Source organism: Euwallacea similis, chromosome 4 (assembly GCF_039881205.1).
Source record: "Euwallacea similis isolate ESF13 chromosome 4, ESF131.1, whole genome shotgun sequence".
NCBI lineage: Eukaryota > Metazoa > Arthropoda > Insecta > Coleoptera > Curculionidae > Euwallacea > Euwallacea similis.
Genome location: NC_089612.1, coordinates 515,619 through 541,015, shown reverse-complemented (window position 1 = coordinate 541,015; position 25,397 = coordinate 515,619). Strand labels below are relative to the sequence as shown.

The 25,397-nt window shown below is 35.4% G+C and overlaps 7 protein-coding genes across 8 annotated transcripts in view; 3 read left to right on the top strand and 4 right to left on the bottom strand.

The window, feature by feature from the left end:
- Window positions 1–622: 622 nt before the first annotated feature.
- On the bottom strand, window positions 623–2,618 carry LOC136408624 (G-patch domain and KOW motifs-containing protein). Its single transcript, XM_066389724.1, has 5 exons — window positions 2,358–2,618; window positions 1,879–2,057; window positions 1,397–1,785; window positions 1,205–1,337; window positions 623–1,136 (listed from the first exon to the last, which is right to left on the bottom strand). Exons 1-5 carry the CDS (start codon window positions 2,492–2,494, stop codon window positions 688–690), a joined length of 1,287 nt encoding a protein of 428 aa, XP_066245821.1. The 5' UTR covers window positions 2,495–2,618; the 3' UTR covers window positions 623–687.
- A 341-nt stretch (window positions 2,619–2,959) lies between these two features.
- Window positions 2,960–4,223, bottom strand: l(2)k09848 (lethal (2) k09848). Its single transcript, XM_066389331.1, has one exon. It carries the CDS (start codon window positions 4,118–4,120, stop codon window positions 2,996–2,998), a length of 1,125 nt encoding a protein of 374 aa, XP_066245428.1. The 5' UTR covers window positions 4,121–4,223; the 3' UTR covers window positions 2,960–2,995.
- A 383-nt stretch (window positions 4,224–4,606) lies between these two features.
- Window positions 4,607–25,397, top strand: part of LOC136408613 (uncharacterized) — a 42,131-nt gene continuing 21,340 nt past the window's right edge. Inside the window, exon 1 of the mRNA XM_066389706.1 lies at window positions 4,607–4,616. The gene's annotated coding sequence lies outside the window, so the exon portion shown is untranslated. The remainder of the gene's footprint in view (window positions 4,617–25,397) is intronic.
- cta (Guanine nucleotide-binding protein subunit alpha cta) lies at window positions 4,613–11,917 on the top strand. The gene is made up of 2 exons (XM_066389728.1): window positions 4,613–5,196; window positions 9,185–11,917. The coding sequence occupies exons 1-2, from the start codon at window positions 4,711–4,713 to the stop codon at window positions 9,809–9,811; spliced, it is 1,113 nt and encodes a 370-aa protein (XP_066245825.1). The 5' UTR covers window positions 4,613–4,710; the 3' UTR covers window positions 9,812–11,917.
- pav (pavarotti) lies at window positions 13,077–16,575 on the bottom strand. The gene is made up of 7 exons (XM_066389699.1): window positions 15,918–16,575; window positions 15,344–15,563; window positions 14,680–15,156; window positions 14,256–14,627; window positions 14,006–14,189; window positions 13,670–13,948; window positions 13,077–13,443 (listed from the first exon to the last, which is right to left on the bottom strand). Exons 1-7 carry the CDS (start codon window positions 16,484–16,486, stop codon window positions 13,157–13,159), a joined length of 2,388 nt encoding a protein of 795 aa, XP_066245796.1. The 5' UTR covers window positions 16,487–16,575; the 3' UTR covers window positions 13,077–13,156.
- pea (ATP-dependent RNA helicase pea) lies at window positions 17,399–22,973 on the top strand. Of its 2 annotated transcripts, none has more exons than XM_066389908.1 (18): window positions 17,399–17,603; window positions 17,685–18,081; window positions 18,127–18,442; window positions 18,497–18,658; window positions 19,306–19,423; window positions 19,546–19,679; window positions 19,763–19,938; window positions 20,028–20,185; window positions 20,238–20,413; window positions 20,464–20,711; window positions 20,770–21,008; window positions 21,058–21,243; window positions 21,295–21,536; window positions 21,612–21,752; window positions 21,808–21,960; window positions 22,024–22,349; window positions 22,395–22,574; window positions 22,625–22,973. In XM_066389908.1, the coding sequence occupies exons 1-18, from the start codon at window positions 17,510–17,512 to the stop codon at window positions 22,845–22,847; spliced, it is 3,669 nt and encodes a 1,222-aa protein (XP_066246005.1). In that variant the 5' UTR covers window positions 17,399–17,509; the 3' UTR covers window positions 22,848–22,973. The 2 variants fall into 2 exon arrangements, with proteins under 2 accessions (XP_066246005.1, XP_066246006.1); XM_066389909.1 differs by having other exon boundaries at window positions 17,400–17,603; window positions 18,133–18,442.
- Window positions 22,970–25,356, bottom strand: rswl (roswell). Its single transcript, XM_066389911.1, has 5 exons — window positions 25,090–25,356; window positions 24,062–24,312; window positions 23,679–23,976; window positions 23,393–23,625; window positions 22,970–23,337 (listed from the first exon to the last, which is right to left on the bottom strand). Exons 1-5 carry the CDS (start codon window positions 25,286–25,288, stop codon window positions 22,990–22,992), a joined length of 1,329 nt encoding a protein of 442 aa, XP_066246008.1. The 5' UTR covers window positions 25,289–25,356; the 3' UTR covers window positions 22,970–22,989.

The following is a 25,397-nucleotide window of genomic DNA, read 5'->3' as shown; positions in this document are numbered from 1 at the left end:
GACAACTGATGCGAATCTGCCATGATCTCTCTTTTGGAATGTGTAATTTTTCTTATTATCTTAATTTAACTTGTTGGATCAAACAAATCAAACTGAGAAATAAAACATTACGAAGAGACAATGGATAAATATTAGCTTAATCACACACAACGTTTAAAAACCTATACTACTGTACGGCGAAATCATTGAGATCAAAAAATCCTTTGTAAACTATTGTGAGCCCAATAATAAAATGAATTATTTCCATTTAAAAAGCTTATAACTGAGTCATTTAATGCGTTTAGCAAATAGTAAACGTGCGTATGGGCAAGGCAGTTGTATAAATTCCTTTAGTGTTCTCAGTGATGATATATCAGAGAGCCATAACGGACCGAAATCGCTAAGGAGTTTTTGTAGGTTGTTCTCTGATAATGTTTAGCAGCTGAACTGTGTAATTTAACTACTTGGAACTGGGAATTTTGAGCTGATCCTCTAACTATAAAAAATGAAATTGGGCCCCAAGTTATCCGCTAACCAGGAACCACGCCATTCTTATGATATGGTATATATTATGACTGCGGTTTGGCTTGTGTAAACTTATTTAATTAAACTCACTCTTGAGGTAAAATATTGTTTATTTTCATGAAAAAGTCGACAAAAAATAAATTACAATGAAAAATACATACCATCATCAAGTTAACTTTTATTTCAGCGTTTACGTCTTCTGTCCTCACCGCTGCTGCTGTTACTACTACTGCTTTGACGTCTCGATTTACTTTTGCTTGTATATTTTGAAGAATGGCCCCTATGTCTCTCTGTCGACTTACTCCTTGATCTCCGATCTTTCCTGCGTTTTTCCTTTTTATAGCTTTTATCCGAATCTTTCTTTCGGTGTTTGGAAAGATTTTTTCCTCGGTGACTAGACTTTTTGGAATTCAATTCGCGTCTCATTTCTGGGGACTCTGATTTTTTACTTCGATGTTTCGTGGATCTGCTACTTGATTTTCTTCTGTTTCTACTGTCACTATCATCTTCTGACTCTGAATGTGAGTTTTGTTCCTTTTTTATATGTTTTAAACCAGAAGTTTCTGGCTGAATTTTGTAGTTCTCTAGCTTTTTATCTGACATTTCTTTATACTGCTCATATTTTGCGTTATCTGAAAAAAGTTTATCATAATTATAATAAATAATTCAAGACATATATATATATATAACAAAAACTCACTTAAAATTTTATATCCTTTAAGAAATTCTTCTTTTGTAACTAGCGTTAACATCAGTTCATTGATATTCACAATTTCCCCCTTTGGATAGACTTTAATAATTACTCGCCCAGCTTCTTCATCAAACCCTTGAACCTACACATATGAAAAATTGTTTTACCTTCAAACTAATAAAAGATACTTGTGCAACTGACCTCACAATAATTGCCACTTTGATGCCCGGCAATAACCCTTGCAAACGCTCCTTGTTTCAAAACCAACTCATTCCCATGTTTATCAGTAGGTTTTTTTGATGGCATTTCTGACTCAATTATCTTCGCTGCTCCAAGACCAAGACCTTTTGGCCTCAGTTCTGGTACATTAATAGCAGCAGATTTAGTTGTATTTTTACCTATGGGCATGCCTTCCCTCCAGCCCATGCCTCTAAGAATTGCCATACCATAGTCACTTATAGGTACTGAGTCATAATCTTCTAATGTGGGTTCTTTCTCTCCTTGTAGTGAATGAGTATCTTTGTTTAAGGGAAGGAAAGTTATTTTTGTGTTATCTGATGAGATGTCACTTGTTAAACGTTGTTTGGCTTCTAAAAATCAAGTGATATCCAGGTTAATATTGCAAACATATTTGAAATTGTTTCAATCATATTGAGTAATAATTAAATTATCAATGGGCTTACCCCTAATCAACTGTCTAGCTACTAACTCATCAGGTGTTAATTCAGAATCAGGTCGAGTATCTTCTGTTGCACTTTCCTGTGCTTGAGTCTGCTTTTTGAATTCGTGAATCCGGTCAAGCAGATTCTTCTTATTGTCTTTCAGTGGTATAATTAACGGTTTTTTTACTTCTTCAACGGCACTATAAAAGAAAGAAATTGATATACACAGAAAATCACTAGTTTAGCTTGATAAGAAATATTAAAAGAATCTGGATACATTTTCAAATAACTATTGAAATAACAGCTTTGGGAAATCTGCCAGCCTTACTATCAACTATAATGCATCTGTTAAAATGTAGAGAAACTCTACCCACCCATCTTAAACAAATATGGGGAGTAGGGTGCAATTCAGAGAAATTTCAAAACTGGTATTAACTTACTCATACCTATCTATAAAGTCAAGATGTATTTATGTTGGTATTATTAGTTATATTACTTACTCTTTCACTTTTATTAATTTCCCTTCTAGGCATTCGATTAACTCAACTTTGTTCTCCTCTTGGGTTATTTTACTGGATATTATATTTGTTTTCTTGGAAAGCTTGCTGAATCCGAAGGATATTTTAGGAGGCTCCATTATTAATGATGGAAGCTTTTACTGAGGTTTACAACACCACAATTTAATTTTCTCCTACTTAAAAACTACGATTTAAAAACTTAAAACTATGAAAATAGGAAATTATAAAAATATAAATATAAACAGTATTCTAACCTTAGTAAGGGGTTTGTTCGTGTAAATCTTTCGGCCCGATTGAACCATACACCGGGAATGAGTGTGTGCGATACTTACATTCTTCTTATGGTTCTATTCTGTGAACACACACAAAAACGTAAATGAAAATTTTGACCTTGAGAAAATTTAATTCTCAGAGTAAATAAATCATAAATTTTTTATCATATTAGTACCGAAATACTGAATGTTAAAGTTTGTAAATGAATCTCAAATCTTTCCTATACATTTCCTAGAATTTATAAGATATTTCATTCAAATGTGGGGTGAGTTTAGGACCATGAACACACATAGATGGGACATCATTTTTTTATTACAAACTTAAAGTAATTTACATTATATATAGCATTATTGATTTGTTCCCTTCTTCTTTACCTTTCTTTTGGCCTTTGGCCTAGTCAGTTCTGTAGATTCTCTGATAATCTTTCGTTTCCTATTTGCTCCTTTTCTATCATCATGAACTTCTTCCATGTTCTTAAACAAATCCTCATACTCTTGATCAACCTCCTCAAGATGATCTTCAACTTGTTCATCCTCATTTTTAACTACTGGCTTTACCACTAGCTTTGATAAGTTTTGCTTCATGTAAACCTTACTTATTAATTGCTTTGTCTCCATATTATTTACTCTTAAATGCCTGTCAAAGCTTATGCTAGCAACATATGGTTCCAAAGGATCACAAACTATGTCAGTCACACCTCCGGTGAAATTGGTATATGTTTTCAAAATTTTTGGTTGTTTGAGGTCTACCCATTGCATATATCCTTTAGTGGTTCCAGTCATAACTTGAGTATCTCTAAATGCACTTTTTATTGTTGTATAGCTCGCCTTTGGTTCTTCAAATTTTACGACTGGTTTCCTCTGAGCTCTATCATCATATAACAAAATGTGTCCCTCTTTTGTACAACAAGATCCAATATGTGGAAAACTATTAAAAAGGCAAATTCCTCTTATGGAAGTAGGAATAGGCAGTTGTAAAGTATCATGCCCTAATGATTTTGCTTTAAACATTAATTTCTTTGTTTCAATGTCCCATAGCTTGTAAACATTATTTTCACCACCTGTTGCAATTATATTTCTTGAGTAATTTAAACCCATAGCATCAAATGATCCTTTTTCATCCAAATTTAAAGAAAAATAGTCATTACGCTTTTTATTCCATATATTGACCATTCCATCTCTTTTGCCAATAACAAGACTATCTGCTAGACAACAAATTCCTATAACTTCTTCACTCCCTTCTAATCCATCAATTGCCTTTGCAAAGGCTCCTTTTGGAATATCAAAGACATAAACGTTACCGCTTGAATATCCAACTGCCAGCTCATCTTGATTTCTACCTTCACAAAGGGCTTTAACATTTGATGAGTCTTCAAGGTTTTTGAATACTTTAAAATCTCCTGCCTTTTCAGTTGTACACAGTAATGCACCTCTATTTGTTCCTACATAAAATGTGGATCTGCTTATATCCATTGTTATTCCTTTTTACTTCCCTACAGAATTTAAGGAAAGTAAAATATAAAGTAACGAGCTTAAAAATATAACCTTTAAATAAAATAAGCATGAGCCAAAAATAAAGGTTATGTATCCCCAATAAAGCAGAACCTCTCTAGCCAAGGACCTCAGGAGAACGAGTTCTAAGGGAGCTAACCTGACAATCTCATGACAGAGTGATAAAATTGTAGCTTTATAGCAAAATATTTTCGAAACTAATCTGATTTCAATACTTTATAAACTCTAAGAGTTGTGCTATAGAGCAAAGATTAATAAGGAACACTTTAAATACTTGTATTTTGACAACGAACGATTTCTACTCTTAGATTCATGGGTTTTTCACATCTTTAAGTTATTTACATTGTCTACTTAATCTTAATTACAGCCTATAACACGAAATGTGTTTTTTCCGAACATTCTTCTTCCAATGTCAGACCTGACGCATGCGCAGTTTGACAATTGACGTCTCACGATTGTCAGTGTTGTGTGTTGTTCTCGTGACAGCTAATATGTAGTTTTTAAAAAACCTTTTTCGGAAATTTATACAATTTACCACAATAATTTTAAAAATGTCCAATTTTAATTGGTCGTGTCCGTGTTGTTTGCGTTTCAAGTTCAGTCCCGAGGAAATGGAGCAGCGCTACAAGAGCCAGCAAATTGATAAAATGATAGAGAAAGATAGGCAGGCCCTAAAAAGACAGGTGAAGCTGTTGCTCCTTGGGGCAGGAGAGAGCGGAAAATCAACGTTCCTTAAACAGATGAGGATCATTCACGGGATCAAATTCGAAAACCAGCAAATTCAAGAGTATCAACAAGTCATCTACCAGAATGTGTTAAAGGGCATGCAAGTTTTGGTAGATGCCAGAGAAAAATTAGCCATCCCTTTGGAGGAAAACAACAACTTGGACGTGGGAAAGCAGCTTCTTCAACTTAAGTTTAACAACAGTTTAACATTAAACTCAAAGCAGTTCATGCAGTATGCTCCGTGGCTCTCAAAATTGTGGAATGACTCAGGCATAAGGAGAGCTTATGATAGGCGTAGGGAGTTTCAACTGGTAAGTGCTTCATGTTTCATTTCAAGGGTTCCCCAATTTAAACTTTTACTAATAAGTCTAAGCCAAGTTAAAAAATTAATATGAAACAATCCACTGGGTCTCTTTATTAGTAATAAGTAGGTAATACCCTTTGTATATTTTTCTATGATGATGACTGCCTCACTTTTCACAATAAACCTTTTAGGAACCAATTATTTAGTAGCATTATTTTTAATTTGTATTAGTGGTAGGTAGCAGACTTGAGGCGTGAAGTAAGAAAGATGAGGAAAGGTAATGTAGGTTTGGACAAAAATTAATAACAAGTGTCATGAATGAATTGGTCTGAATCAAGCCAATCAAGGAATGAATGTATCCAGGCTACTTATTTCTATGGAAAGACTAATAATCTTAAACTAGTACCTATGTTTTTGTTTCTTTTTATTGAGTGACAAAAGGATGAATACAATATGTTTATAAGCATATTAACTCTTTTTACAAATTATCTATATTGGATTGATCTCTAACATAATGAATCACCTTCCTCCAATATAATTTACTACTTAATGAAGTTGAAGTACAAGGAGTTGCCTCCAAGTAGGGATGTCTGTCCTTTAATATTGATTTTCAAGATTTGTTCTGTTCCTATCCCATATATGTTCTGAAAACGTCCCGTAAATCATTGGAAAGACAAATTGGCCCAAATGTACTTGTGAATCTGACATCCAGTTGTGTGCATTTGCATCAATTGATATGATATGTAATGTCTAGAGCATGGATATGGGGTGGGAATGAATGTATAGTGAGAATCAACTTTAACATGAAACACTCAAGTGTGGAAAGCATTGCTTTCCCTATGAACGTACAAATACATGTGCGGGTAAACCTGGGAGTTGGCCTCAGAGAATACTTTAGATTTGCGTTATGATCATCGGACCAATAATTCGTGTCTATACGGCAACAACACAGGTCACGGTCTATTCTTATTTCTGAAGAATTGGGGTACCGGTCGTGTTTGAGGAAGAGGAGACTCTTGAACGCGCTGGAAAAGCAGCGTAATCGTGTCTGAAAATCTAAACCACTCTGGGAGATGGTCAAGTTAGCTAGATAATTGAACGTATTCTGGGATGTCCAGTAAGGCGCCTTGTACTTTGTGGGTCGCCAATAGACCTAATGTCGCAATGGAGCACTTTTCCCGCTCCGTCCAATGTCTCTTTTGTCTTAATTTTATTTTCATGCGATCTGGAAAAATCTTCGGTCGGATTTCGAGGGCTTGGTGCTTACTTTAACATTTGTATGGTGTTTTACTCCAGATCGAGCCAGAATAAGTTTTACCATTCCCGACAGCTTCCGGAGTGGTTGCTATTCTAAAATAGAACAATATCGTTCGATGTGAAACAATGTAAACTCATAAGAATATCATTTAGCTCGCAGTTTTGCAATTTGTTCATTTTCCGCGAATTTTACCACTGTTAAAACTTATAATCATCGCTCTCTTCGAACGCCCATGACGTCGTTAATTCATCATAATTATGCCAAACAGTCGCTTGGCGGTATTTAAAGAGGAAGCAATTTACTATTTTCTAAAATCGTGTCATCATCGACCGTTTGATGTTCTCTTACGGCTGTGCGGCCTGCGAAAAAACTCAGCGAAGCAAACCAAATGGCAAACGTTTACGTTCATCAATAAGCACCATTTGCATTAATTAAAAACGCAGTGCCGTTTACACCTTTGGTGCTCTCCCATCGTCACACCGGAGGAACAGCACCTCGAGCGCAAGATCTTTAAGGGGGAATTTTGTCGTCCTCGCACCGGGAACCCTTCGCCCTGCCAGGGCGCTAATGGGAGGTGATGCGGTGGTGGACGAAATCGATTTCGGGAGGGCAGTACCCGGGGACATTGGGAAACGCCCTTGTCGTCCAGATTTTCCAGGCAGCGAAGTTGATGCCCGATACCAAAGATGAAGTTCCTCGGTCGTCGCGCAATATTGAGGTTTACGTGCGGCGGTGGTGACTCACGATGAAATCCCCATTATATTTGGTAGTACCGCATATTAATCGGCCCACGTGATTGGAAAGATGCACGGATTAACGAGATCTCGGCGGATGGAAATAGAATTCCCGGAATTGATGCGTTTTACTTCGTAGCGGCGTTACGTAGCCACCTATTTGCCGAGGGTGAAAGAATGATTCCTGAAACGTCGACCTCGTCGGATATTTAGGTTCGCTCGGTATTTGCGTACGTATTTCAAAAACAAATAGATTTTCCGGTAGAAGTAGGCAAACACATGTTTTAATCGGAAGAATGCAGAAGTACGCGTGTAGGTGCGTTGTGAAAACAATATCGCCGCCTAATCGGAGAGGTGATTGGCACCGAGGAAATTCTGCTCCTCGGTCGCAAACCAGTTAAAAAAAAAAATCAAGTTCATGCCTGCTGTCACGTTTCGTCGGTTCATCAATTTCCCAACGACACATTAGAATGATATGCGATGTATTTAGCAATATCCGCGCATTGAAACGAGATCCGCAGTACCACATGCATGTCGCACACGAAGGCCCGGCTTATGGGGTCAGGTCTGTAGGAAATTAAATAAACGTTCGATTTGTAAAACAGGTGGAAGTGCGGTAACTGAGGCAGTTTCGTCGACGTCTAAACAATATTCCGGTAAAACTTGAACGTATTAATTATTCAGATGCATTGTGTTGCATATGACATGCAGAGCAGTGGTGCAACACACGAAGGTGTGGTCAAATAACTCGTGTGGTGCGGCGTAGCTGAATCTTTGTTCGTGCACATGAGCGCGCACACAAGACAGTACCGCTTCGTAAAGCGATAGTTTCCTCCCTCGGTTTTAGCCCTTGTCGACCCCCGCCGAGAGCTTTGCCCAAAACAGTCCGGTTTATGTGGCAAATTTCATTTGCCACATAAACGGTCTAGTACTAGATCGGAATGTTGCTGCGAATGTTTTATTTATAGACTCTTTGAAATCCGTTAAATGGCACTTGTATCGTATATTGTGCCAAGCGAATTGGGTCAGAAGAGCAACTCTTGCGGTCCGCGGGGGGTCACGCGGTTTCGAAATTATTTCGTTGACTTTTTCCTAGACCGGTTTCCGCTTAAACGATAAGGGGAGAAAAAAAATAACGATTCAAAGAAAACCGTAAACAACTCTTCGCACACATTATGAAATTCCTGATAAAAATAACGGAGACCGGCCTTGAGAACTGAATCAAGGTATGCAAATTGATTAACTTATATTTACGGAACGCCAGAGGACTAAAATTTCAAATGAGTTACGTGGTTTCTTAATCGTTCTATGATAATTAATCCTTTTATGAGCCTGTAGCGCTGACAGGAGACAACACAATAAATAAAAGTAAGAGGTGCATGATCAGAAGGTAACTACAGTTGGAGCGATTCAAGAAAACTATACAGGGCGATTCAAAATTCAATATAAGGAATTTAGGGGCGTATTTTTGGGGCCACAATAAGACTTTTCCCTATAAATGTTAACCCGCAAGCGCTTATGGTTTTCGATATACAGGGTGTTAAAGTGTTGTCATTATCGAAATTCGCAGGACTACATAGTTTAACAATCCTGCCTGTTTTCTGACGAATTTGTTGACAATTTGGCTTAGCTGAAAGTTAGTACGTTTTGTCTGGTTTTCAGTTTTGACGAATCTACATTTGCTCGCTTTTTAATTTTGTAATAATCCACTTTTGTCTGCATCGCTCCTAAGAGTCTCAGGTATCAACAAGTTAGACAGAAAACGCGAAAGATTTTCAAATTACGCAGTCCTATCCTCCCACGAATTTTGATACCGACGATACTTTAACACCCTGCATATCGAAAACTATAAGCGTTTGCAGACTCACACTTACAGGAAAAAAAGTCCTATTTCGACCTAAAAAATGCGCCCCTAAGTCCTTTGTTCCGAATTTCGAATCGCCCTGTGTGGTCCCCGAAATTTGAACAGAATACCAGAGGTCTGATGGTTTTGTTTGTTTCAGAGCGATTCCATAGAGTACTTCCTCAACAACTTGGAAAGGATATCTCAGCCAAGCTACATACCAACACACAAAGATATTCTTCATTGTAGAAAAGCGACGAAAGGCATTACCGAATTCCAAATCCCCATCAACAACATCCCATTCCTCTTCGTGGACGTTGGCGGGCAGCGTTCTCAAAGGCAGAAATGGTTTCAATGTTTCGATTGCGTCACATCCATAATTTTCCTAGTGTCTTCCTCGGAGTTCGATCAGGTCCTACTGGAAGACAGGAAAACGAACAGGTTAGAGGAGGCGCGAGACATCTTCGATGCTATAGTCAATAACGTTATATTCAGTAGTGTGTCGATAATTTTATTCCTAAATAAGTACGATCTATTGAAGAAGAAAGTAAAAAATCCGGAGACTGATATACGCTGGTACTTTCCGCAATTCAAGGGCAATAGTCATTCGATGGACGATGTTCAAAAGTTTGTGTTATATCTGTTCACTAGCGTGAAAAGGAACCCAAAAAAGGCCCTATACCACCATTTTACTACGGCGGTCGACACCGAGAATATAAAAGTCGTCTTTTATTCGGTGAAAGACACGATACTGCATAGAAATTTGGAAAATTTAATGTTGCAGTGATCCATGGTGTTCGTCTGTTTTGGCTGTGTTAAACAGAAATAATAATACATTTTTATGGAAGACTGACTAAGATTAATTCGCTCGAAGAGTTGGTTAAGCAGCCTTGCATCAATCAGTACAATAATAAACGATAAACCTAGTTAAGCAGAGTAAATTATGAAAATGTGATAATTGTGATTACTATTTCTCGATTCGGCCACTAATACCATTATGTGGGTCTTTTTAGAATGCCAGGTGTATACGTGCAAGATTTCAAGTTGTATGATTTAAGTAGCACATGTACAGAATAAAGTATTTCGACTATGTGCATTTTAAAGACCCAACGTTTAAGCCAAAAATAGCGCATTTATTTAACACATTGAGGATTTAAATTAGGATAAAAGTACGCAATTGTTGTGGGCGACTGTTCGCCAGTTAAGACGCCTTTAGAATGATTTAATGCTTTAATTGAATAACGCGATGCACGTTTATGACTTATTTAAAGCCTAGAGGATCTTACAGCCACTGGAGGTTTACTATGGAAAATTGGGTTTCCGCTTGCCAAGTGCCGATTTCAACAAGAAATGTAATAGTGATACCTATCTGCACAATGCTGGTGTTCAATTGAATCAAAACGTAAGCTTAATTGCTAAATATGTTTCTTTACATGTAGAAATATGTTTTAGTCACATTTTGAAGATATTTTTGCTCTTTGTGCTGCTTTCTCTTCGATACAAAGCCCTCAACGAAACCGTCAATGGGAACTTCACTTCGGTATGCTGTGCACACATAACTTATTTCAAAAATCACGGTTTACCTATTAATAATGCCTACCACTGTTTGTGGGTAAGTGTATATTATTTGTATATACTTATCTGCAAAAGTAAATATTTTCGCCGTGCGGTTTCAAAAATATGCCCGAAACCAAATATTTAAGCATGCCCAGGGTTAAAGTAATTATTACCTAAGAACATATTATTTTGTAAAAAGATTGAGAGACCAACAATTTAGATCCTCTAGCGATGACAGGTTGAGAGTAACGAATCTCTTATTGAGAATACAACTTTAATATCCTGTACATTTTGCAGAGATCGGTTTATTATACATATACAAGTGCAAATCAAGAATACTGCCAGTAAGCCATAAAGGTACCACTCATGACTATGAATACGTTTCTGATGACATTTTTATGTGGTTATTGGCTTATTTCCACTCTAATTGTTATGATTTTTGCGACTGCCAATCGTAACATGTCTACCAAAAACTGCTCCTTATACCAGAGATATACTTACTAGACTTACCGGTTTATCTTATTCACACTGAATGTCGTATTAATAAAATTTGAATGTGATAAAATTGGCATCTATGCTGCTATACATATATTTTCCAAAAATGTGTTGTTTATTTCGTATCTGTAGGTTGTACATACATATTATAGTTTGTATATTTGTGTATTATTGTAAAAGTATGTATCTGTATATAATTTGGTTGTACCTCTATATAATATTATGAAATTCTGACATATTGAATGAGCTCCGCATTCGGACTCCTATTTTAGTTTTTTAAAGTTATCATGTAAACTTTCAAAATAATTTTCACCGTGTATGAGAAAACTCTTACAATTTGTTTTCGGTCAAAGCAGTGAGTGCATGTCACGAATTCCAATTCTCTTGATTTTCTCGTTTGAGTATCATAGCTGACGCATACTTTCACTGTTACCCGAATTGATGTAAAAATCAAATATTTAATTTAATACACGTACGCCACATTTTAAATAGTAACACCTAAGTACACATAAACTAATTTATGTTCAGGATGTAAAAAATACCTGCTGAAAATATATGCTCAATATTGAGAAGTACAGGAAGCCTTTGACTGGGCTTGGACATATGGAATCTAAAAATATACTCTATTGTAAACATTATGTTATGCCGGTTTTACTTTCTTATTAATTACTGTTTTATTTATTTCGTATCACCATTTTGTTATTGGCCTAAAGAGTTTTGTCCAGAAGTATTGTAATCGAGGTATATTTTTGGATGATGTTCCCTGTAATCGAGAATCAAATATTGCGTAGAAATACTATTATTTGTATGCTGTTTAAATATTTTTGTAATTGTTAATAAAAACTATAAATGTACTTCGGAGATTGGTATTTTATATAGCAGCAAATCCTATGTACCTATCTATGATGTGACGCCAAACGTTATACATGTTACTAAATAAATTGGGTTTGTTGAGTTTGCGTCGATCTAAACTGTTTATACAGAGTGCTTCTTAACTTATACGCATAGACCTGCGAAATTATAGCTGAGGACAAGTAATGATTACTAGTAAAAAAATATATAGTGAAACATTTTTAGTTTTGGAGATACCAGTTTATTGAAAAAAATAAAATAAAAGAAAAAAATGAGCATAAAAATATGCTACAGCCACTGAATTTTGATGTGATTCCGCCATATGCTAATGCCATGTCCATAAGTCTTCGTTTGAGAAATAATGCGCCGTATTAATCGCGTGAAAATGAACTCGAATACGACCACAAATGAATAGATAGCACTGCTAGAAATACCAAACGTACCGTCTTGACTTGTTTACTTCTTAGTTTTTATAAACAAAAAATTTCACCTGATAAATTTTTTTGCGCCTCATCTCAGCTGCGCATTGAAAATCACGGAAATGACTTCGAAGTCCCTTATCTACACTGACTTAAACTCGTCACTTCTTGTTTGAACCAAACCGAATTTTTCTTCCACGAAAACTACTTTTTTTATTACGATACAAAAAAAAATGAGAAAGGGAAACATTTTCCGAAGAAAATATGGGACGAGCTGTTCAACATGTTTTAAGTGGTGGAAAACTGGACAAAACTCTCGATGTAGAAAATACGCAAAAGAAGTCTTTTCAAAGACTATAAATATGTGACAAAATCAAAGATATAACATAGATAGCGTTGGTAACAGATCCATGAAGAGTAATTATAAACATCATTTGGTATGTGACAAGGACGAAGAGAACAACTTTGCTAATTATGTGGTAAAACGTTCTAAGAAGCGTTATGAAAGAACAAAGGACACTTGCATGTTAGCATGCGAAGTGGTGACAATGAATTCCAAGAAGCTTCCAAATATAGTTAAAATTTTGGGTCTCAAAACAATTCTTCACAAACGTACATAATAAAAACAATTATTCTTATTAAAAAAATTTATTTAAGTACATAAATATTAGATTCATAAAAGTTAACTTCAAAACAATGATGTATAAAAATCAGGAAATCATGGGAAAATCCTTTAATAAGATAACAATACATCGTTAACACTAGAAGAGTAGTTATTTTTGTTGCAATATTACATGACCATATTTAATTTAAGAACTCTTGGTAGGTGATTCTTGATTCAGCCTCTCGACATCATTAAATATAACCTGAGCTCCCCCTCCGCACGTTGGAATGATGTCCGCTTTGTATAATTTGGTTTCCATTTCCCCGTCAGTGTCCGGTTCCTGTGCCACCAGACAATACTTACTTTGTTTCCGATTGATAATGTCGCTCGCTTTATCCAACTTTGAAACAGATTTCCGCTTCTTCATGGTGGGTTGCATTACTGTCGCCAGAGGACAGGGCTTTATGACGTTGTGTTCCAGCCATACGTCACCTGACGAAGAACAAAATATTATATTACAAAGTGTTAAATTAGTCATTAATGACTATTATCGATCCATCATTACAAGTCTTAAGAACAATTAATACGTTCATAAGACTGACATAGGTCGATTAGATCAATGAGTCACACGTATGCATGTATGACAGTATCGTATCATAGCGTATTGTACGCGCGGGAATTATAAACATCACAAACAATAAATCTAAAGACTACTTACCTACAGATCTGGATCTCCTAGAGCGAGCTGCCGCGGCCGCATTCAAATTCCGTCGATGCATGTGCGATGTACTTTTCGGGGTTTGAGAACTCAAAGGTTTGCTCGTACAATCCGGTTCGATATCGATAGTGTTCATTTCAACGGGAGGCAACTCAGAATCCAAAATACCTTTTACAAGTTTTATCTTTTCATCTTTAGCTTTCATTGCAGCATTTAAGTGATCCCTCTGCCTTCGCAGTTTGACGTCGAGTTCATGGGTCATTTTCTCGCTTTGCAACGCTGTAAAAAAGATACGTAAAAAGGAGTATATTTTTATTAAATACTTTTGATATTTACCCAATAGCTGTTTCGATTTTTGCCTGTCTAAAACAAACTGGTTAATTTTCATGTCCTTTTCGTTGATGGTGCTTTGCAAAGAAGCTATAACATTCCGGAATTCTTCATGTTTCGATTGTAAATCCTGATTGGCAGATTCTAAACCAGACATTTTTACGTGCAAATTTTGCGCCTTTTGTTTCTCCTGAAATTATCATATAATTTTTTGATATACAATACTGAAATATCGCATCCCAGTATTGCAACAAACCTTCTGAATAGCCGTCTTCAAACTTTTCATTTCCGCAGTGTTCAATATGCAGTGTTTATTTAGACCGACAAGTTTTTTCCTGAACTCTTGCTGTCTTTCCTCTACTTCTTTATCCAGATATTTGACCTTTGATTGTCGCTGCTTTAACATGTTTATAACCTTGTCGAGGGCCTCTCGGCATTCTTCAAAATTCTCAAAATCGAAATTCACACTTGGAATCGGTGGTAAAAGAGAAAAATTTGTTGCCGTTTTACGTTTAGCAGGAGTTTGATTTTCCTTGTTTCTAGTAATGGTTTTCTTAAGGGGTGTATATCTGTTGATCTCTGCTTTTGAAATTTTGACGTCTTGGGATATTTCCGCGAATTTTAATACCTACAAATGTTTATTTATAAACTTGGTAATACACTAGTAGAATAAAATTCACCTGAATATTTTCTTCAAAGTCTTCTGGGGACGGATTAATACACACGATCATTTTAACGGTTCCGTCGCCCTCAAAGAAATGCTTAAAGAGAAAAGTTAAGCGACTGTCGCGATACGGCACCAATTTGTTGCCTTTTGTTAATTGATTTTCTCGTAATATTTCCAGACATATTCTTAAAGTCATTAAAGAATTGTTTATGCTACTGGCTTCTTTTAGCCGCATTCCAGTGTTATTGGTTCTATTTGTTCTTTCAGACCCAGCTAAATCCACTAAACTTAACTGACCAACTTTAATGTTATTCTCCGCGGGAATTGTAGGCTGGCCATTGCTGTTGACACCGCCCTGTTCTATCTGAACCACTCTTATATTAAAAATAGAGTGGCTTCTGCTGGAGCCTGAGTTTAGAGAGGTTGTTGCCATCCGCTTGCGGTTCTGACCGGCGGTAAAAAGGCCAAATGCTTCCTGAGCAGATTTTACCTGTACAATCCAAAGAAACAAGCTGTATTTTACAGAAAAATATAGAGTTGTTAAATAAAAAAATAATATTAAAAGAGTATTAGAATCCTATATTTTTCTTCACTAACACTTGTATGAAATAACACAAAAATCAATTTCAAGAAATTTTTTATCATTAAAAAAATTACAACTTGAAATTTTATCTTACCTCTGTTTCAATCACTCCATTAACATACATGTTTTTAACACTATCCTCCCGGAGAATCTTATTCTGTAGAGTCCTCCCTGAAGATTCATCTAATAGGTCATATACACTGTTATTGTATATCTCTACATAGCTGATAAATACAGCATATGAACTATTTTCATTCACATCAATTATCCTTGTCCCGTCATTAACATAAGCCACTTTTTCCGCACTGACTTTTCTGAAAAATGCAAATGATGTTATTCACTCAAAGCTTTATTGTCTGAAATCAAAGATTCATTGACGAAGTATACATTGTAACATTACATTATGTTAAAATGACTTTTTAACTGATAATCACTAAAAAAATCTGTAGAGTCAACAATAACTAAGAGTTAATTTTGGTTCTACAGAATTTGCTCTCCAGATTAAGTTTTAATAACTCACATGTTAAGCAACCTTCTTACTCTGCTAAAGAATTACAACATCATTTGCAAAGAGAGTAAAAACACCCCTACTACTAATGTTAACAATAATAACAGAACTTTTATAATAGAATAAAATTTAAATAGTTTGCAATAAAACTAACACTCACCTCTGAACTTTTGAACTTGGAAAACTTCTAACTGACTGCAATTGATCATGAAAAGCATCATCTTCGCTTTGTATTTCAAATCCATTCATTCTGTCTGATTTAATCATGCATTTTGGAGCTTGATATTCCCCAATTGAGTTGAATATAACATCAATGCACCTGGGCATAATACCTGGATCATTTTGAGTTCCATTTAAAGTGTAGGTTTTGCCCGACCCTGTTACTCCATATGTGAAAAGCAATCCATTTTTGCCTTGTAATAGGTCTTCTAATAGGGGGTATGCAACGTGAGTAAAAATCTCTGACTGTGAGGAATACGCTGTGAAAATATGCTTAAATGTGTAATGAGTCTCTTTTGTTACACTCCTGGTCTCAGGGGTAGTAAGGGCTAATGTGTCAGCTGAAAGTATTTGAAGAGAATTGACTGGCTCTGAACCATCCAACTGCGGTCGGATTCTGCAGTACACATGAACAGAATCTTTATCAGAATCTGAATTATTGGATAGCGTTGTTTTCTCCCTTCGAAGTTTCTTAGCACTGGGAGTGTTAAATCTGTTTGCTGAATACATTTCAGAAAAATTTTAATGGATGAAAAAGTCTTATTATCGTCGAAACCACAGATAAGTTCCAGATACCCACGTTGACAAAAACGACACATTCACTTACGATTTCTTAAAGAAAAACGCACAGTTTTTCAAAACATCCTTGAAATTTTGAATTATGAATGTAATCGTTCCGTTAACCGTTGGCTTTCTAACTGAAATCAACTCTATTTGTCAAAAATGAATACTTGGAAACACTCGAGAAGTTAGAGCTATGGCAACGTCGCTTTTATTCTATATTTTTTATTATTTTTTGCGGAATTTTAAATTCACTTAATTAGATCTTGACAAAATATCATCCTGCGATACATACAGTATGTCCAAGATAAGGATATCCAGCATGGGACTCTCGTAAACTAATGTAATTTCCAAATTAACCGAAGGTGATATAAATAAAGTAAACTTACTGAGATATAAATGGCTTTTGAATATATTATTGATATGTCCCAAAAATCAAAACAATTTTTTTCCAAAATCATTTTCTCCCTTATTTTTGAAAATCAGTGTTTTTTTTTCAAAAAATATTTGATAACATCCGAAAAAATGCCGTAACAATTTTAGTTTTTATCGAAGTCGCATCATAAAGCATAGCGATTCGGTCGCATAATATATGGTATTCTATTATTAAGGCTTCCAGTTTTAACTGCTTAATTTTTCAGTTTGGAAAAAAAGTGCTTTATATAAAAGGTATAGAGTTTTTCTGGGAACTTCCTACTGTGTCTTTGAAAGAAAAGCCCTCCGGCTCAGAAAAATTGTAAAAGGAAATGGTGTCCGTTGTCTTCCCCGGCCTTTCTAGTTCGTGGCTTTTAAATATAATTGGCCGGCTACTGCTAATTGCTGATTTTTTATGTCAACGTCAAAACCTAACCTATACAATAAATGGTTTTCTTCTAAAAGCATAAAGTTTTGTTTGCTAATAAACGTTACAGTAACTCACATTTTACATTATTTTATTCACTGGGTCTACTTGTAGGAATTTATATATAAAATATGGACGAGGTTGAAAAGTTAGAATATTTATCCTTAGTCTCAAAAATATGTACAGAACTTGAGAATCATCTGGGGATGAACGACAAGGATCTAGGTGAAACAATCTCTATTTTTTCTACACATTTTTCTTTTATATATGTAGCATTTTATAACTCCAATTCCCCTTTTTTTGTAGCGGAATTCATAATCCATTTGTCAGAAAAAAACAGTACTCTTGAATCCTTCAGAAAAGCTCTTACTGAGAATGGAGCCGAGTTTTCAGACTCATTCATCTCAAACTTATTGAGAATCATTCAGCATATGAAACCCAAAAAGGGTCATGCCAAAGGCCAGAATGCAGTACCAGAATCCAGTGATGATTTGGCAGTAAAGTTTCCTGGCTTGGCATTACCAAATGAGCCCCAAATACCATTAAGTGATGGAGAAGACAATGAGAAGGTTACCAATCAGGAAGATGGAAAAAAGCCAACTGAAGATAATGACATTGTTGTTGCAGACCTTATGGCACAATTTGAGGCCAAGGCTCCATCAGCCAATCAAACTAAAAGTGATGGAGACAGAAAAAGAAGGAGGTAAGCTTGGTTTTATGTATATTTGCATGCTCTAATTTTCAATAGATCTAGATCAAGACACAGATCAAGGTCAAGGCATAGATCTAGATCCAAGCATAGATCTCGCTCAAGAGGTCGAAGACATGAGGATCGAAGAGATCGAAACCGACATAGGTCAGGATCAAGAGATAGGGGACGCTTTGGAGATCATAGTAGAGACCAGGACAGAAACAGAAGAAGAATGAGGAGCAGATCAAAGGACAGAAATAAGTACAGGAGGGATAGAAGTAGATCTACAAGAAGAAATAGAAGGGATAGGAGTAGGAGTCATGATAGAAGCCAAATTAGTGTTGAACTGGATGATGATCCAGTGCCAGGAAAAGTAAGTTAAAATTTGTTTTAATGTTTTTTTGTTGATGACAAATGGTGTTTCTAGCTTTACAATGCAAAAGTGGCAAACATTGTGCCATTCGGTTGTTTTGTTCAATTGGAAGGGTTAAGAAGAAGATGGGAAGGTCTGGTGCACATCTCTCAGTTAAGGGCCGAGGGCAGGGTGTCTGAAGTGTCTGAGGTTGTTTCCAGAGGCAACAAAGTGAAGGTAACTTAGTTTTGACACCCTAAAATAGTTTAATAATGCCATGCTTTATCAATTTTTATTAAAGCAGTTAGATCACTAGTACTTTGAAGGCAATAAAATGCTATTTTATTTATCACTAAGTTTTCAACAAGAAATTTTTTAGGTGCTGCTGAGCAAAATTGCTTATAATTACATATTTTCATAACATTTACTTAATTTGCACACCATATTTTTACTGGCGATTTTCGTTGCAATTTTAGTCTTTTATAGCTATGTTTTATAAAGAGACATAATCAAATATTAAAATATTTATATGATACATCCCACAGGCAGGTGCCTGGCAAACAGGTATATTTAGTGATTGGAATTAGAATCATTCTGTAAAAATAGATCACTTTTACTTACTGATAGTTGATAATAGCTGAATTTATTTGTTTGCAGTGTATCTGCGTGTGAAATGTATGGATAAACACATTTTAATATGACTATCTACCTTCATAGAACATAGACTTGAAAAATACTAAAATATACCTGCAACATATGTGTTTTTGTTTGGAAGGCAGAGCCTTTCATTGTTCTCTTCCTGCTACCCATCTTATTATATGGATAAGGAAGATCTTATTATATAGATTACATAAGGATGTGTCACATATCATATTCTTATTAAGGTTAAGGTGCTATCTGTGACTGGTCAGAAGGTTTCCTTGTCTATGAAAGATGTTGATCAACTAACTGGAAAAGATCTGAATCCATTGTCACATGCTCCTCAGGAAAGAGAAGATAAAGGTAATACCACAATTTTACTCTTCTATACAAATATCCTTTTGTTCACAGAAAAATAAATGATTTTTCTATGTATTTTTTGTCTGTTTCTTCTTGTTCAACAATAATAATGTATTTGATTTTAGATCGAAACCCAGATAGACCTATGCATAACAGTACGTCAGTACTTAGGCTTCCTGTAAGTTTGGATGAAGGAGAAGAAGATTCAAGAAAGAGAGTCACTAGAATATCTAGCCCTGAGAGATGGGAAATTAAACAAGTAAGGCTATTTGATATCTTATCTTTAGAAAAAAATCCCGTCTCTGTTTCAAACCCGATAACAAAGTTACTCTGATTCTGTAGATGATTTCGTCTGGATGCATCGATAAAAGTGAACTGCCGGACTTTGATGATGAGACTGGTTTGTTGCCGAAAGATGAGGAAGATGGAGAAGCGGATATTGAAATTGAGCTAGTCGAAGATGAGCCCCCGTTTCTCAGCGGTCATGGTAGAGCTTTACACGACTTAAGTCCAGTCAGGTAAAAGGATAATTTATATTCGAACATATCTTTTAGTTTTTAACTTTCATTCTATGCGATAAGGTTTTACTGAGTCCAATTTTTAATAGAATTGTCAAGAATCCTGATGGCTCACTCGCACAAGCGGCGATGATGCAGTCCGCCTTATCCAAGGAGAGAAGAGAACAAAAAATGCTGCAAAGAGAAGCGGAGGTGGACTCACAGCCATCAGGGAAAAATAAAACTTGGATTGATCCTCTTCCTGAAGGTACGCAAAATTATTTTTACTTTTAATGAATTTTGTAAACTTTCTTTTTAAGACGAATCTAAAGCGATTCCGTCAAGAGGCATCGGCTTACAGTCGCAAGATCTTCCAGAGTGGAAAAAACACGTCATAGGCGGCAAAAAGTCCTCTTTTGGCAAAAAGACCAATCTTACTATTATCGAGCAACGACAGTCATTACCCATCTACAAGCTAAAAGAGGAATTAAGAAAAGTAATGTTATTTGAATATTTTTTTATACTTTACATATACCTTCCTTTTAGGCTGTTACAGATAATCAAATTTTGATCGTAATCGGAGAAACTGGCTCAGGAAAGACCACACAAATCACGCAGTATTTAGCAGAAGAGGGATTTACAGCCAGAGGTAAAATTGGATGTACACAACCTCGACGTGTGGCCGCGATGTCCGTGGCGAAAAGGGTTGCAGAAGAATTTGGATGTAGATTAGGACAAGAAGTCGGTTATACAATTCGCTTTGAAGACTGCACCAGTCCAGAGACTATTATTAAGTAAATAAACTAAGTACACTTCTATAAACGATTTTTTAAATTTATAACTACATTATAGATATATGACAGACGGGATGTTACTACGAGAATGTCTTATGGATTTGGATCTCAAAGGATATTCAGTCATAATGTTAGACGAAGCTCACGAAAGGACTATACACACCGATGTGTTATTTGGTTTGTTGAAACAGGCAGTAACGAAGCGACCAGAGTTGAAGCTCATTGTGACATCTGCAACATTGGACGCAGTCAAGTTTTCTCAATATTTCTTTGAGGCTCCGATTTTTACTATACCAGGTAGAAAAATCAAAATGTAAAAACTGTAAACTAACTTTGTTCATTTCAGGTAGGACATTTCCGGTAGCAGTTTTGTATACCAAAGAACCGGAAACTGACTATTTAGACGCCAGTTTGATTACTGTAATGCAAATTCACCTTCGAGAACCTCCGGGAGATATTTTACTGTTCTTAACTGGGCAAGAGGAAATTGACACCGCATGTGAAATTCTATACGAGCGGATGAAGTCACTAGGTAAACGTCATTACTGAGAAATAGCTGAACTTCATAATAATCGTTTTTCAGGTCCTGAAGTACCAGAATTGATAATTCTACCCGTGTATTCGGCGTTACCCTCAGAAATGCAAACTAGGATATTTGAGCCAGCTCCTCCGGGGAGTCGTAAAGTAGTCATAGCAACCAATATTGCCGAGACTTCCTTGACAATAGACGGTATTTTTTATGTAGTAGATCCCGGATTTGTGAAACAAAAAGTTTATAATTCGAAGACTGGAATGGATTCTTTGGTGGTCACTCCGATTTCTCAGGTAAATTTTTTTTATAATATAATATAATGTTCTTACGATTACTATATAATATAAAATTTACTAATTTATCTTTAGGCGCAAGCCAAGCAAAGAGCTGGAAGAGCTGGTCGTACAGGCCCAGGAAAATGTTATAGATTATACACGGAACGTGCTTACAGGGATGAAATGTTACCTACTCCAGTTCCCGAAATCCAGCGCACAAATTTGGCTACCACTGTATGATTCTCGGTGAATTACCAATTTATTTGTAACCTATGTTCCATCTGTACAGGTACTTCAACTAAAAACCATGGGCATTAACGATTTATTGCACTTTGATTTCATGGACGCCCCTCCTGTAGAGTCACTTATTATGGCACTAGAGCAGTTGCATTCGCTATCCGCCTTAGATGATGAAGGACTTTTAACCCGTTTAGGTCGTAGAGTGAGTACAAAGCAAAATATCTTTTTGGCGAATTTAATTTTTGTTTTTTATTTGTTACTGTAGATGGCTGAATTTCCTCTAGAACCCAATTTGTCCAAAATGCTAATCATGTCGGTAGCCCTGCAATGTTCAGATGAGATTCTGACCATAGTTAGCATGCTTTCGGTTCAAAATGTATTTTATAGACCGAAAGATAAACAAGCACTGGCCGATCAGAAAAAAGCGAAATTTAATCAGCCGGAAGGGGACCATTTAACGTTGTTGGCTGTGTACAATAGCTGGAAAAACAATAAATTTTCCAATGCTTGGTGTTACGAAAATTTTGTGCAAATTCGGACTTTGAAACGAGCTCAAGATGTGCGCAAGCAACTATTGGGAATCATGGACAGGTAATGGGTTGTATGGTGTTATTTGTTAAACAATAATATTTTTAGGCATAAACTGGACGTGGTATCGGCAGAAAGAAATACCGTGCGTGTGCAAAAGGCCATTTGTTCGGGATTTTTTAGGAATGCCGCAAAGAAAGATCCCCAGGAGGGTTACAGAACGCTAGTAGACAGCCAAGTCGTTTATATTCATCCTTCCAGTGCCCTTTTTAATAGACAGCCTGAATGGTAAGTTTTATTTAGTCTATGTTTCACTGTCAACATTAATAAATTTTCAGGGTTATTTACCACGAATTAGTGTGCACGACAAAAGAATATATGCGGGAAGTCACCACAATTGACCCCAAATGGTTGGTAGAATTTGCTCCAGCTTTCTTTAAATTCTCGGACCCAACCAAACTTAGCAAATTCAAGAAAAATCAACGACTCGAACCGCTGTATAATAAATACGAGGAACCCAATGCCTGGAGAATTTCTCGTGTCAGAAGGCGAAGGAATTAAATTATAATTAAATTGAACTTTTCTATTATATGTATTGTACAATATTTTGTACATATTAGTTATTTAAAATCCTAGATTTTAAACCCGCAGTTTTCGATTAAGGATTCAAATAAACAATCCTTAACAAAAAATTAAAATTTTATTATTCATCATAAAAATCTTTCACCCTTCCTCCAAGTGGTTTAGAACTATTCCCAGGCCGCCAACTAGTTTTTCGCTTTGGTTCAACAGGTCTTTGTGGATTAGAATTAAATAACGATTTTGACCTGTAGTTACTCTCAAGATCAACTAATTTCCTCCTGGGGACGTGTTTTAAGGCGCAATTCCAGTCTCCAGTTTTTTTTAAATCCAGCAAAATTGCCACACATTGATTTATTGTCAAACTTTTACCAGAACCACCACCCCATTGCAGATATCTGTCCAAAGGGAATTTCATCATGGCCAGACCCTCTCGTTTGGCTTTAGCTAATGAGATTGGTTCATTATTAACCTGTAGGAATAAAACCTAAAACTTCTTGTAGTGTAATTTAAAAAATACTTATTACCTTATCCACAATACCGCCTATAATATAGATTGCATCATGATCAAATGTCGTCATTTCCTCTCTACAATGTGGAGTGAGATAAATCAGCCTTTCCTTGGGAAACAAATCCAAGTAACTATTTTCATGAATATTTATAGGAAATTCCTTTTCAAAAACTGTAGGAATATTCTTCTCTAAGCTTTTTGTAATATCACTGCTTAAGTTTAGATTGGTAAAATGAATGTCAAATGGTTCTGTAATTACAAAAAATTATTCCCAACGTTTTATAGTTCGTTGACTTTCTCACCATCATGAGCACGATTCTCAGAAAATAACAACATAAGCTGTTTGCCAGTATTATAATTTTCCCGTCTAGTCATATTTTTATCATAACCACAGTCAATCACTAGTTTTTGGCCAAATTGCATTGTTTCAACTAATTTCCTATTATATAAATGGTTTATGGTGGTATCTCTAAAACGTGTAAATATGTTGTTGAATTGCAGACCATACTTAAAAGCATGCTCTTCTACTGGCAATGATACAATTGGTTCTTTTCTGGACATAAATTCTGCAAATTCCTTGCGTTTTTCTAATTTTTTTTCCTGCAAAAATTTATGACCTCATGTAAGTAATTTTTTACATTCCATATCCACCAAAAACACAGTTAAAAAAATTCTTTACACATACCAAATCCCTTTGTTTTTTCTTAGTGATTTTAAACAGGAATTCTAAATATTTCGTTCTTGCACTTCTAGAGGAAAGGTTAAGTAAATAGTCCCACATTTCTGGAGTGATAAAGTCATTATCTGGAACTGGTCTTCCGCTCTGCCTTAGAACCTCAACCTCTAACATTATAACTTTTAGCTTATGTTCCAGATCCTTGTCCCCTTTGGTAATTGCCTCTAAATGTTCTGGTGAACTGATTGTATTTTCTGAACCTATTTAAAAATATACTTTATTAAATGTCTAATAAAAAAAAAAATTCAACAAAACAATTTTACATAAAATTTTATTCTATGTGTAATATATGTACATATATGATTTCCCTCTGTTTTCTTTGAACAATTTTTGAATTCAAAATTGGAATGTTTCATCATGTAATGGCAAAATATTCTTAATTTGCCATATTTAGTGACAATTGTAAATTATTTATGACTGTTACCATTTGGCATATGGTACCTCAAGATTTCAGATTTCCCATCGTTAATGAATCACCATTTATACATCATAGAAAGTTCACTTGATAAACAGTTGGAGCATATTCTTTGTAATTTAACTATTTCTAGAAGAAGCAAATCTTGATTGCCAGACACTCTCTCTAGAAGAAGCAATACCCATAACTTCAATTTCTCCAAATTGTAAATACAGCACCCTTAGTTATCAGCCAATGGAACTTCTTATAACACATACATTATATTTAGTGTTAATGAAGACAAGATGTTAATAAGGATAAGATGTTGATTTTTAGCTTAAGTTTGCCTAAATCTAACCCTCATAAATTTTGACATCCATACAAAATACATTGTTGCTACAAGAAAAGAACACTTGACTTTTGACAAAGATAAGTTTCTTATATATATTCATAACACATGAGGGTTGGCAAAGTTTCAGGTTCAGAACTTTAATAATTTAAGAATTTGGTCTAAACACCTTCAACTTGGTTTTGAGTTTCTGTGTTTCTGAAATTTATTAAAAGACAACAGAGGTTACCTTACCAACGGAGGAATTAGGACACACTTCTATTTCTTTTGTATCATCTTGATTTGAAAATCCTGGTTGTGAAGAATTATTTCTCAAAAATGGAAAAAACTGGATGCAAATTTGTTTAGACTGATATCTAGAGTTTGTGGACATATTTTTAAAAATACTTCTTGAATTCCAGGAAAACATTACTAAACGTTTACTAGCAAACATTTTCACTTGACTTAGATAATAAGGAAAATCACTATTTTAAATATTTTAAACGAATTTATATTTTGGATTTTGAAAAGTGTGTAAAATTTAAATTATTTTACAAAAAAGT

Bases quoted from the DNA above. Each gene is read 5' to 3' on its own strand.
- LOC136408624 (XM_066389724.1), bottom strand. From the start codon at position 2,494: ATGGAGCCTCCTAAAATATCCTTCGGATTCAGCAAGCTTTCCAAGAAA. The intron at 1,338-1,396 runs GTCAGTTGCACA...TCATATGTGTAG, and splicing joins AAAGTGGCAATTATTGTGAG to GTTCAAGGGTTTGATGAAGA. The intron at 1,137-1,204 runs GTGAGTTTTTGT...AACTTTTTTCAG, and splicing joins TAAAGGATATAAAATTTTAA to ATAACGCAAAATATGAGCAG.
- pea (XM_066389908.1), top strand. From the start codon at position 17,510: ATGGACGAGGTTGAAAAGTTAGAATATTTATCCTTAGTCTCAAAAATA. The intron at 18,659-19,305 runs GTAACTTAGTTT...ATTCTTATTAAG, and splicing joins CCAGAGGCAACAAAGTGAAG to GTTAAGGTGCTATCTGTGAC. The intron at 22,350-22,394 runs GTAATGGGTTGT...TAATATTTTTAG, and splicing joins CTATTGGGAATCATGGACAG to GCATAAACTGGACGTGGTAT.
- rswl (XM_066389911.1), bottom strand. From the start codon at position 25,288: ATGTTTGCTAGTAAACGTTTAGTAATGTTTTCCTGGAATTCAAGAAGT. The intron at 23,977-24,061 runs GTATGTGTAAAG...AAATTTTTGCAG, and splicing joins AGAAAAAACAAAGGGATTTG to GAAAAAAAATTAGAAAAACG. The intron at 23,626-23,678 runs GTGAGAAAGTCA...TTGTAATTACAG, and splicing joins TGAGAATCGTGCTCATGATG to AACCATTTGACATTCATTTT.
- cta (XM_066389728.1), top strand. From the start codon at position 4,711: ATGTCCAATTTTAATTGGTCGTGTCCGTGTTGTTTGCGTTTCAAGTTC. The intron at 5,197-9,184 runs GTAAGTGCTTCA...TGTTTGTTTCAG, and splicing joins GGCGTAGGGAGTTTCAACTG to AGCGATTCCATAGAGTACTT.
- pav (XM_066389699.1), bottom strand. From the start codon at position 16,486: ATGTATTCAGCAAACAGATTTAACACTCCCAGTGCTAAGAAACTTCGA. The intron at 14,190-14,255 runs GTTTGTTGCAAT...TGATAATTTCAG, and splicing joins TGAAGACGGCTATTCAGAAG to GAGAAACAAAAGGCGCAAAA. The intron at 13,949-14,005 runs GTAAATATCAAA...TCTTTTTTACAG, and splicing joins AAAATCGAAACAGCTATTGG to CGTTGCAAAGCGAGAAAATG.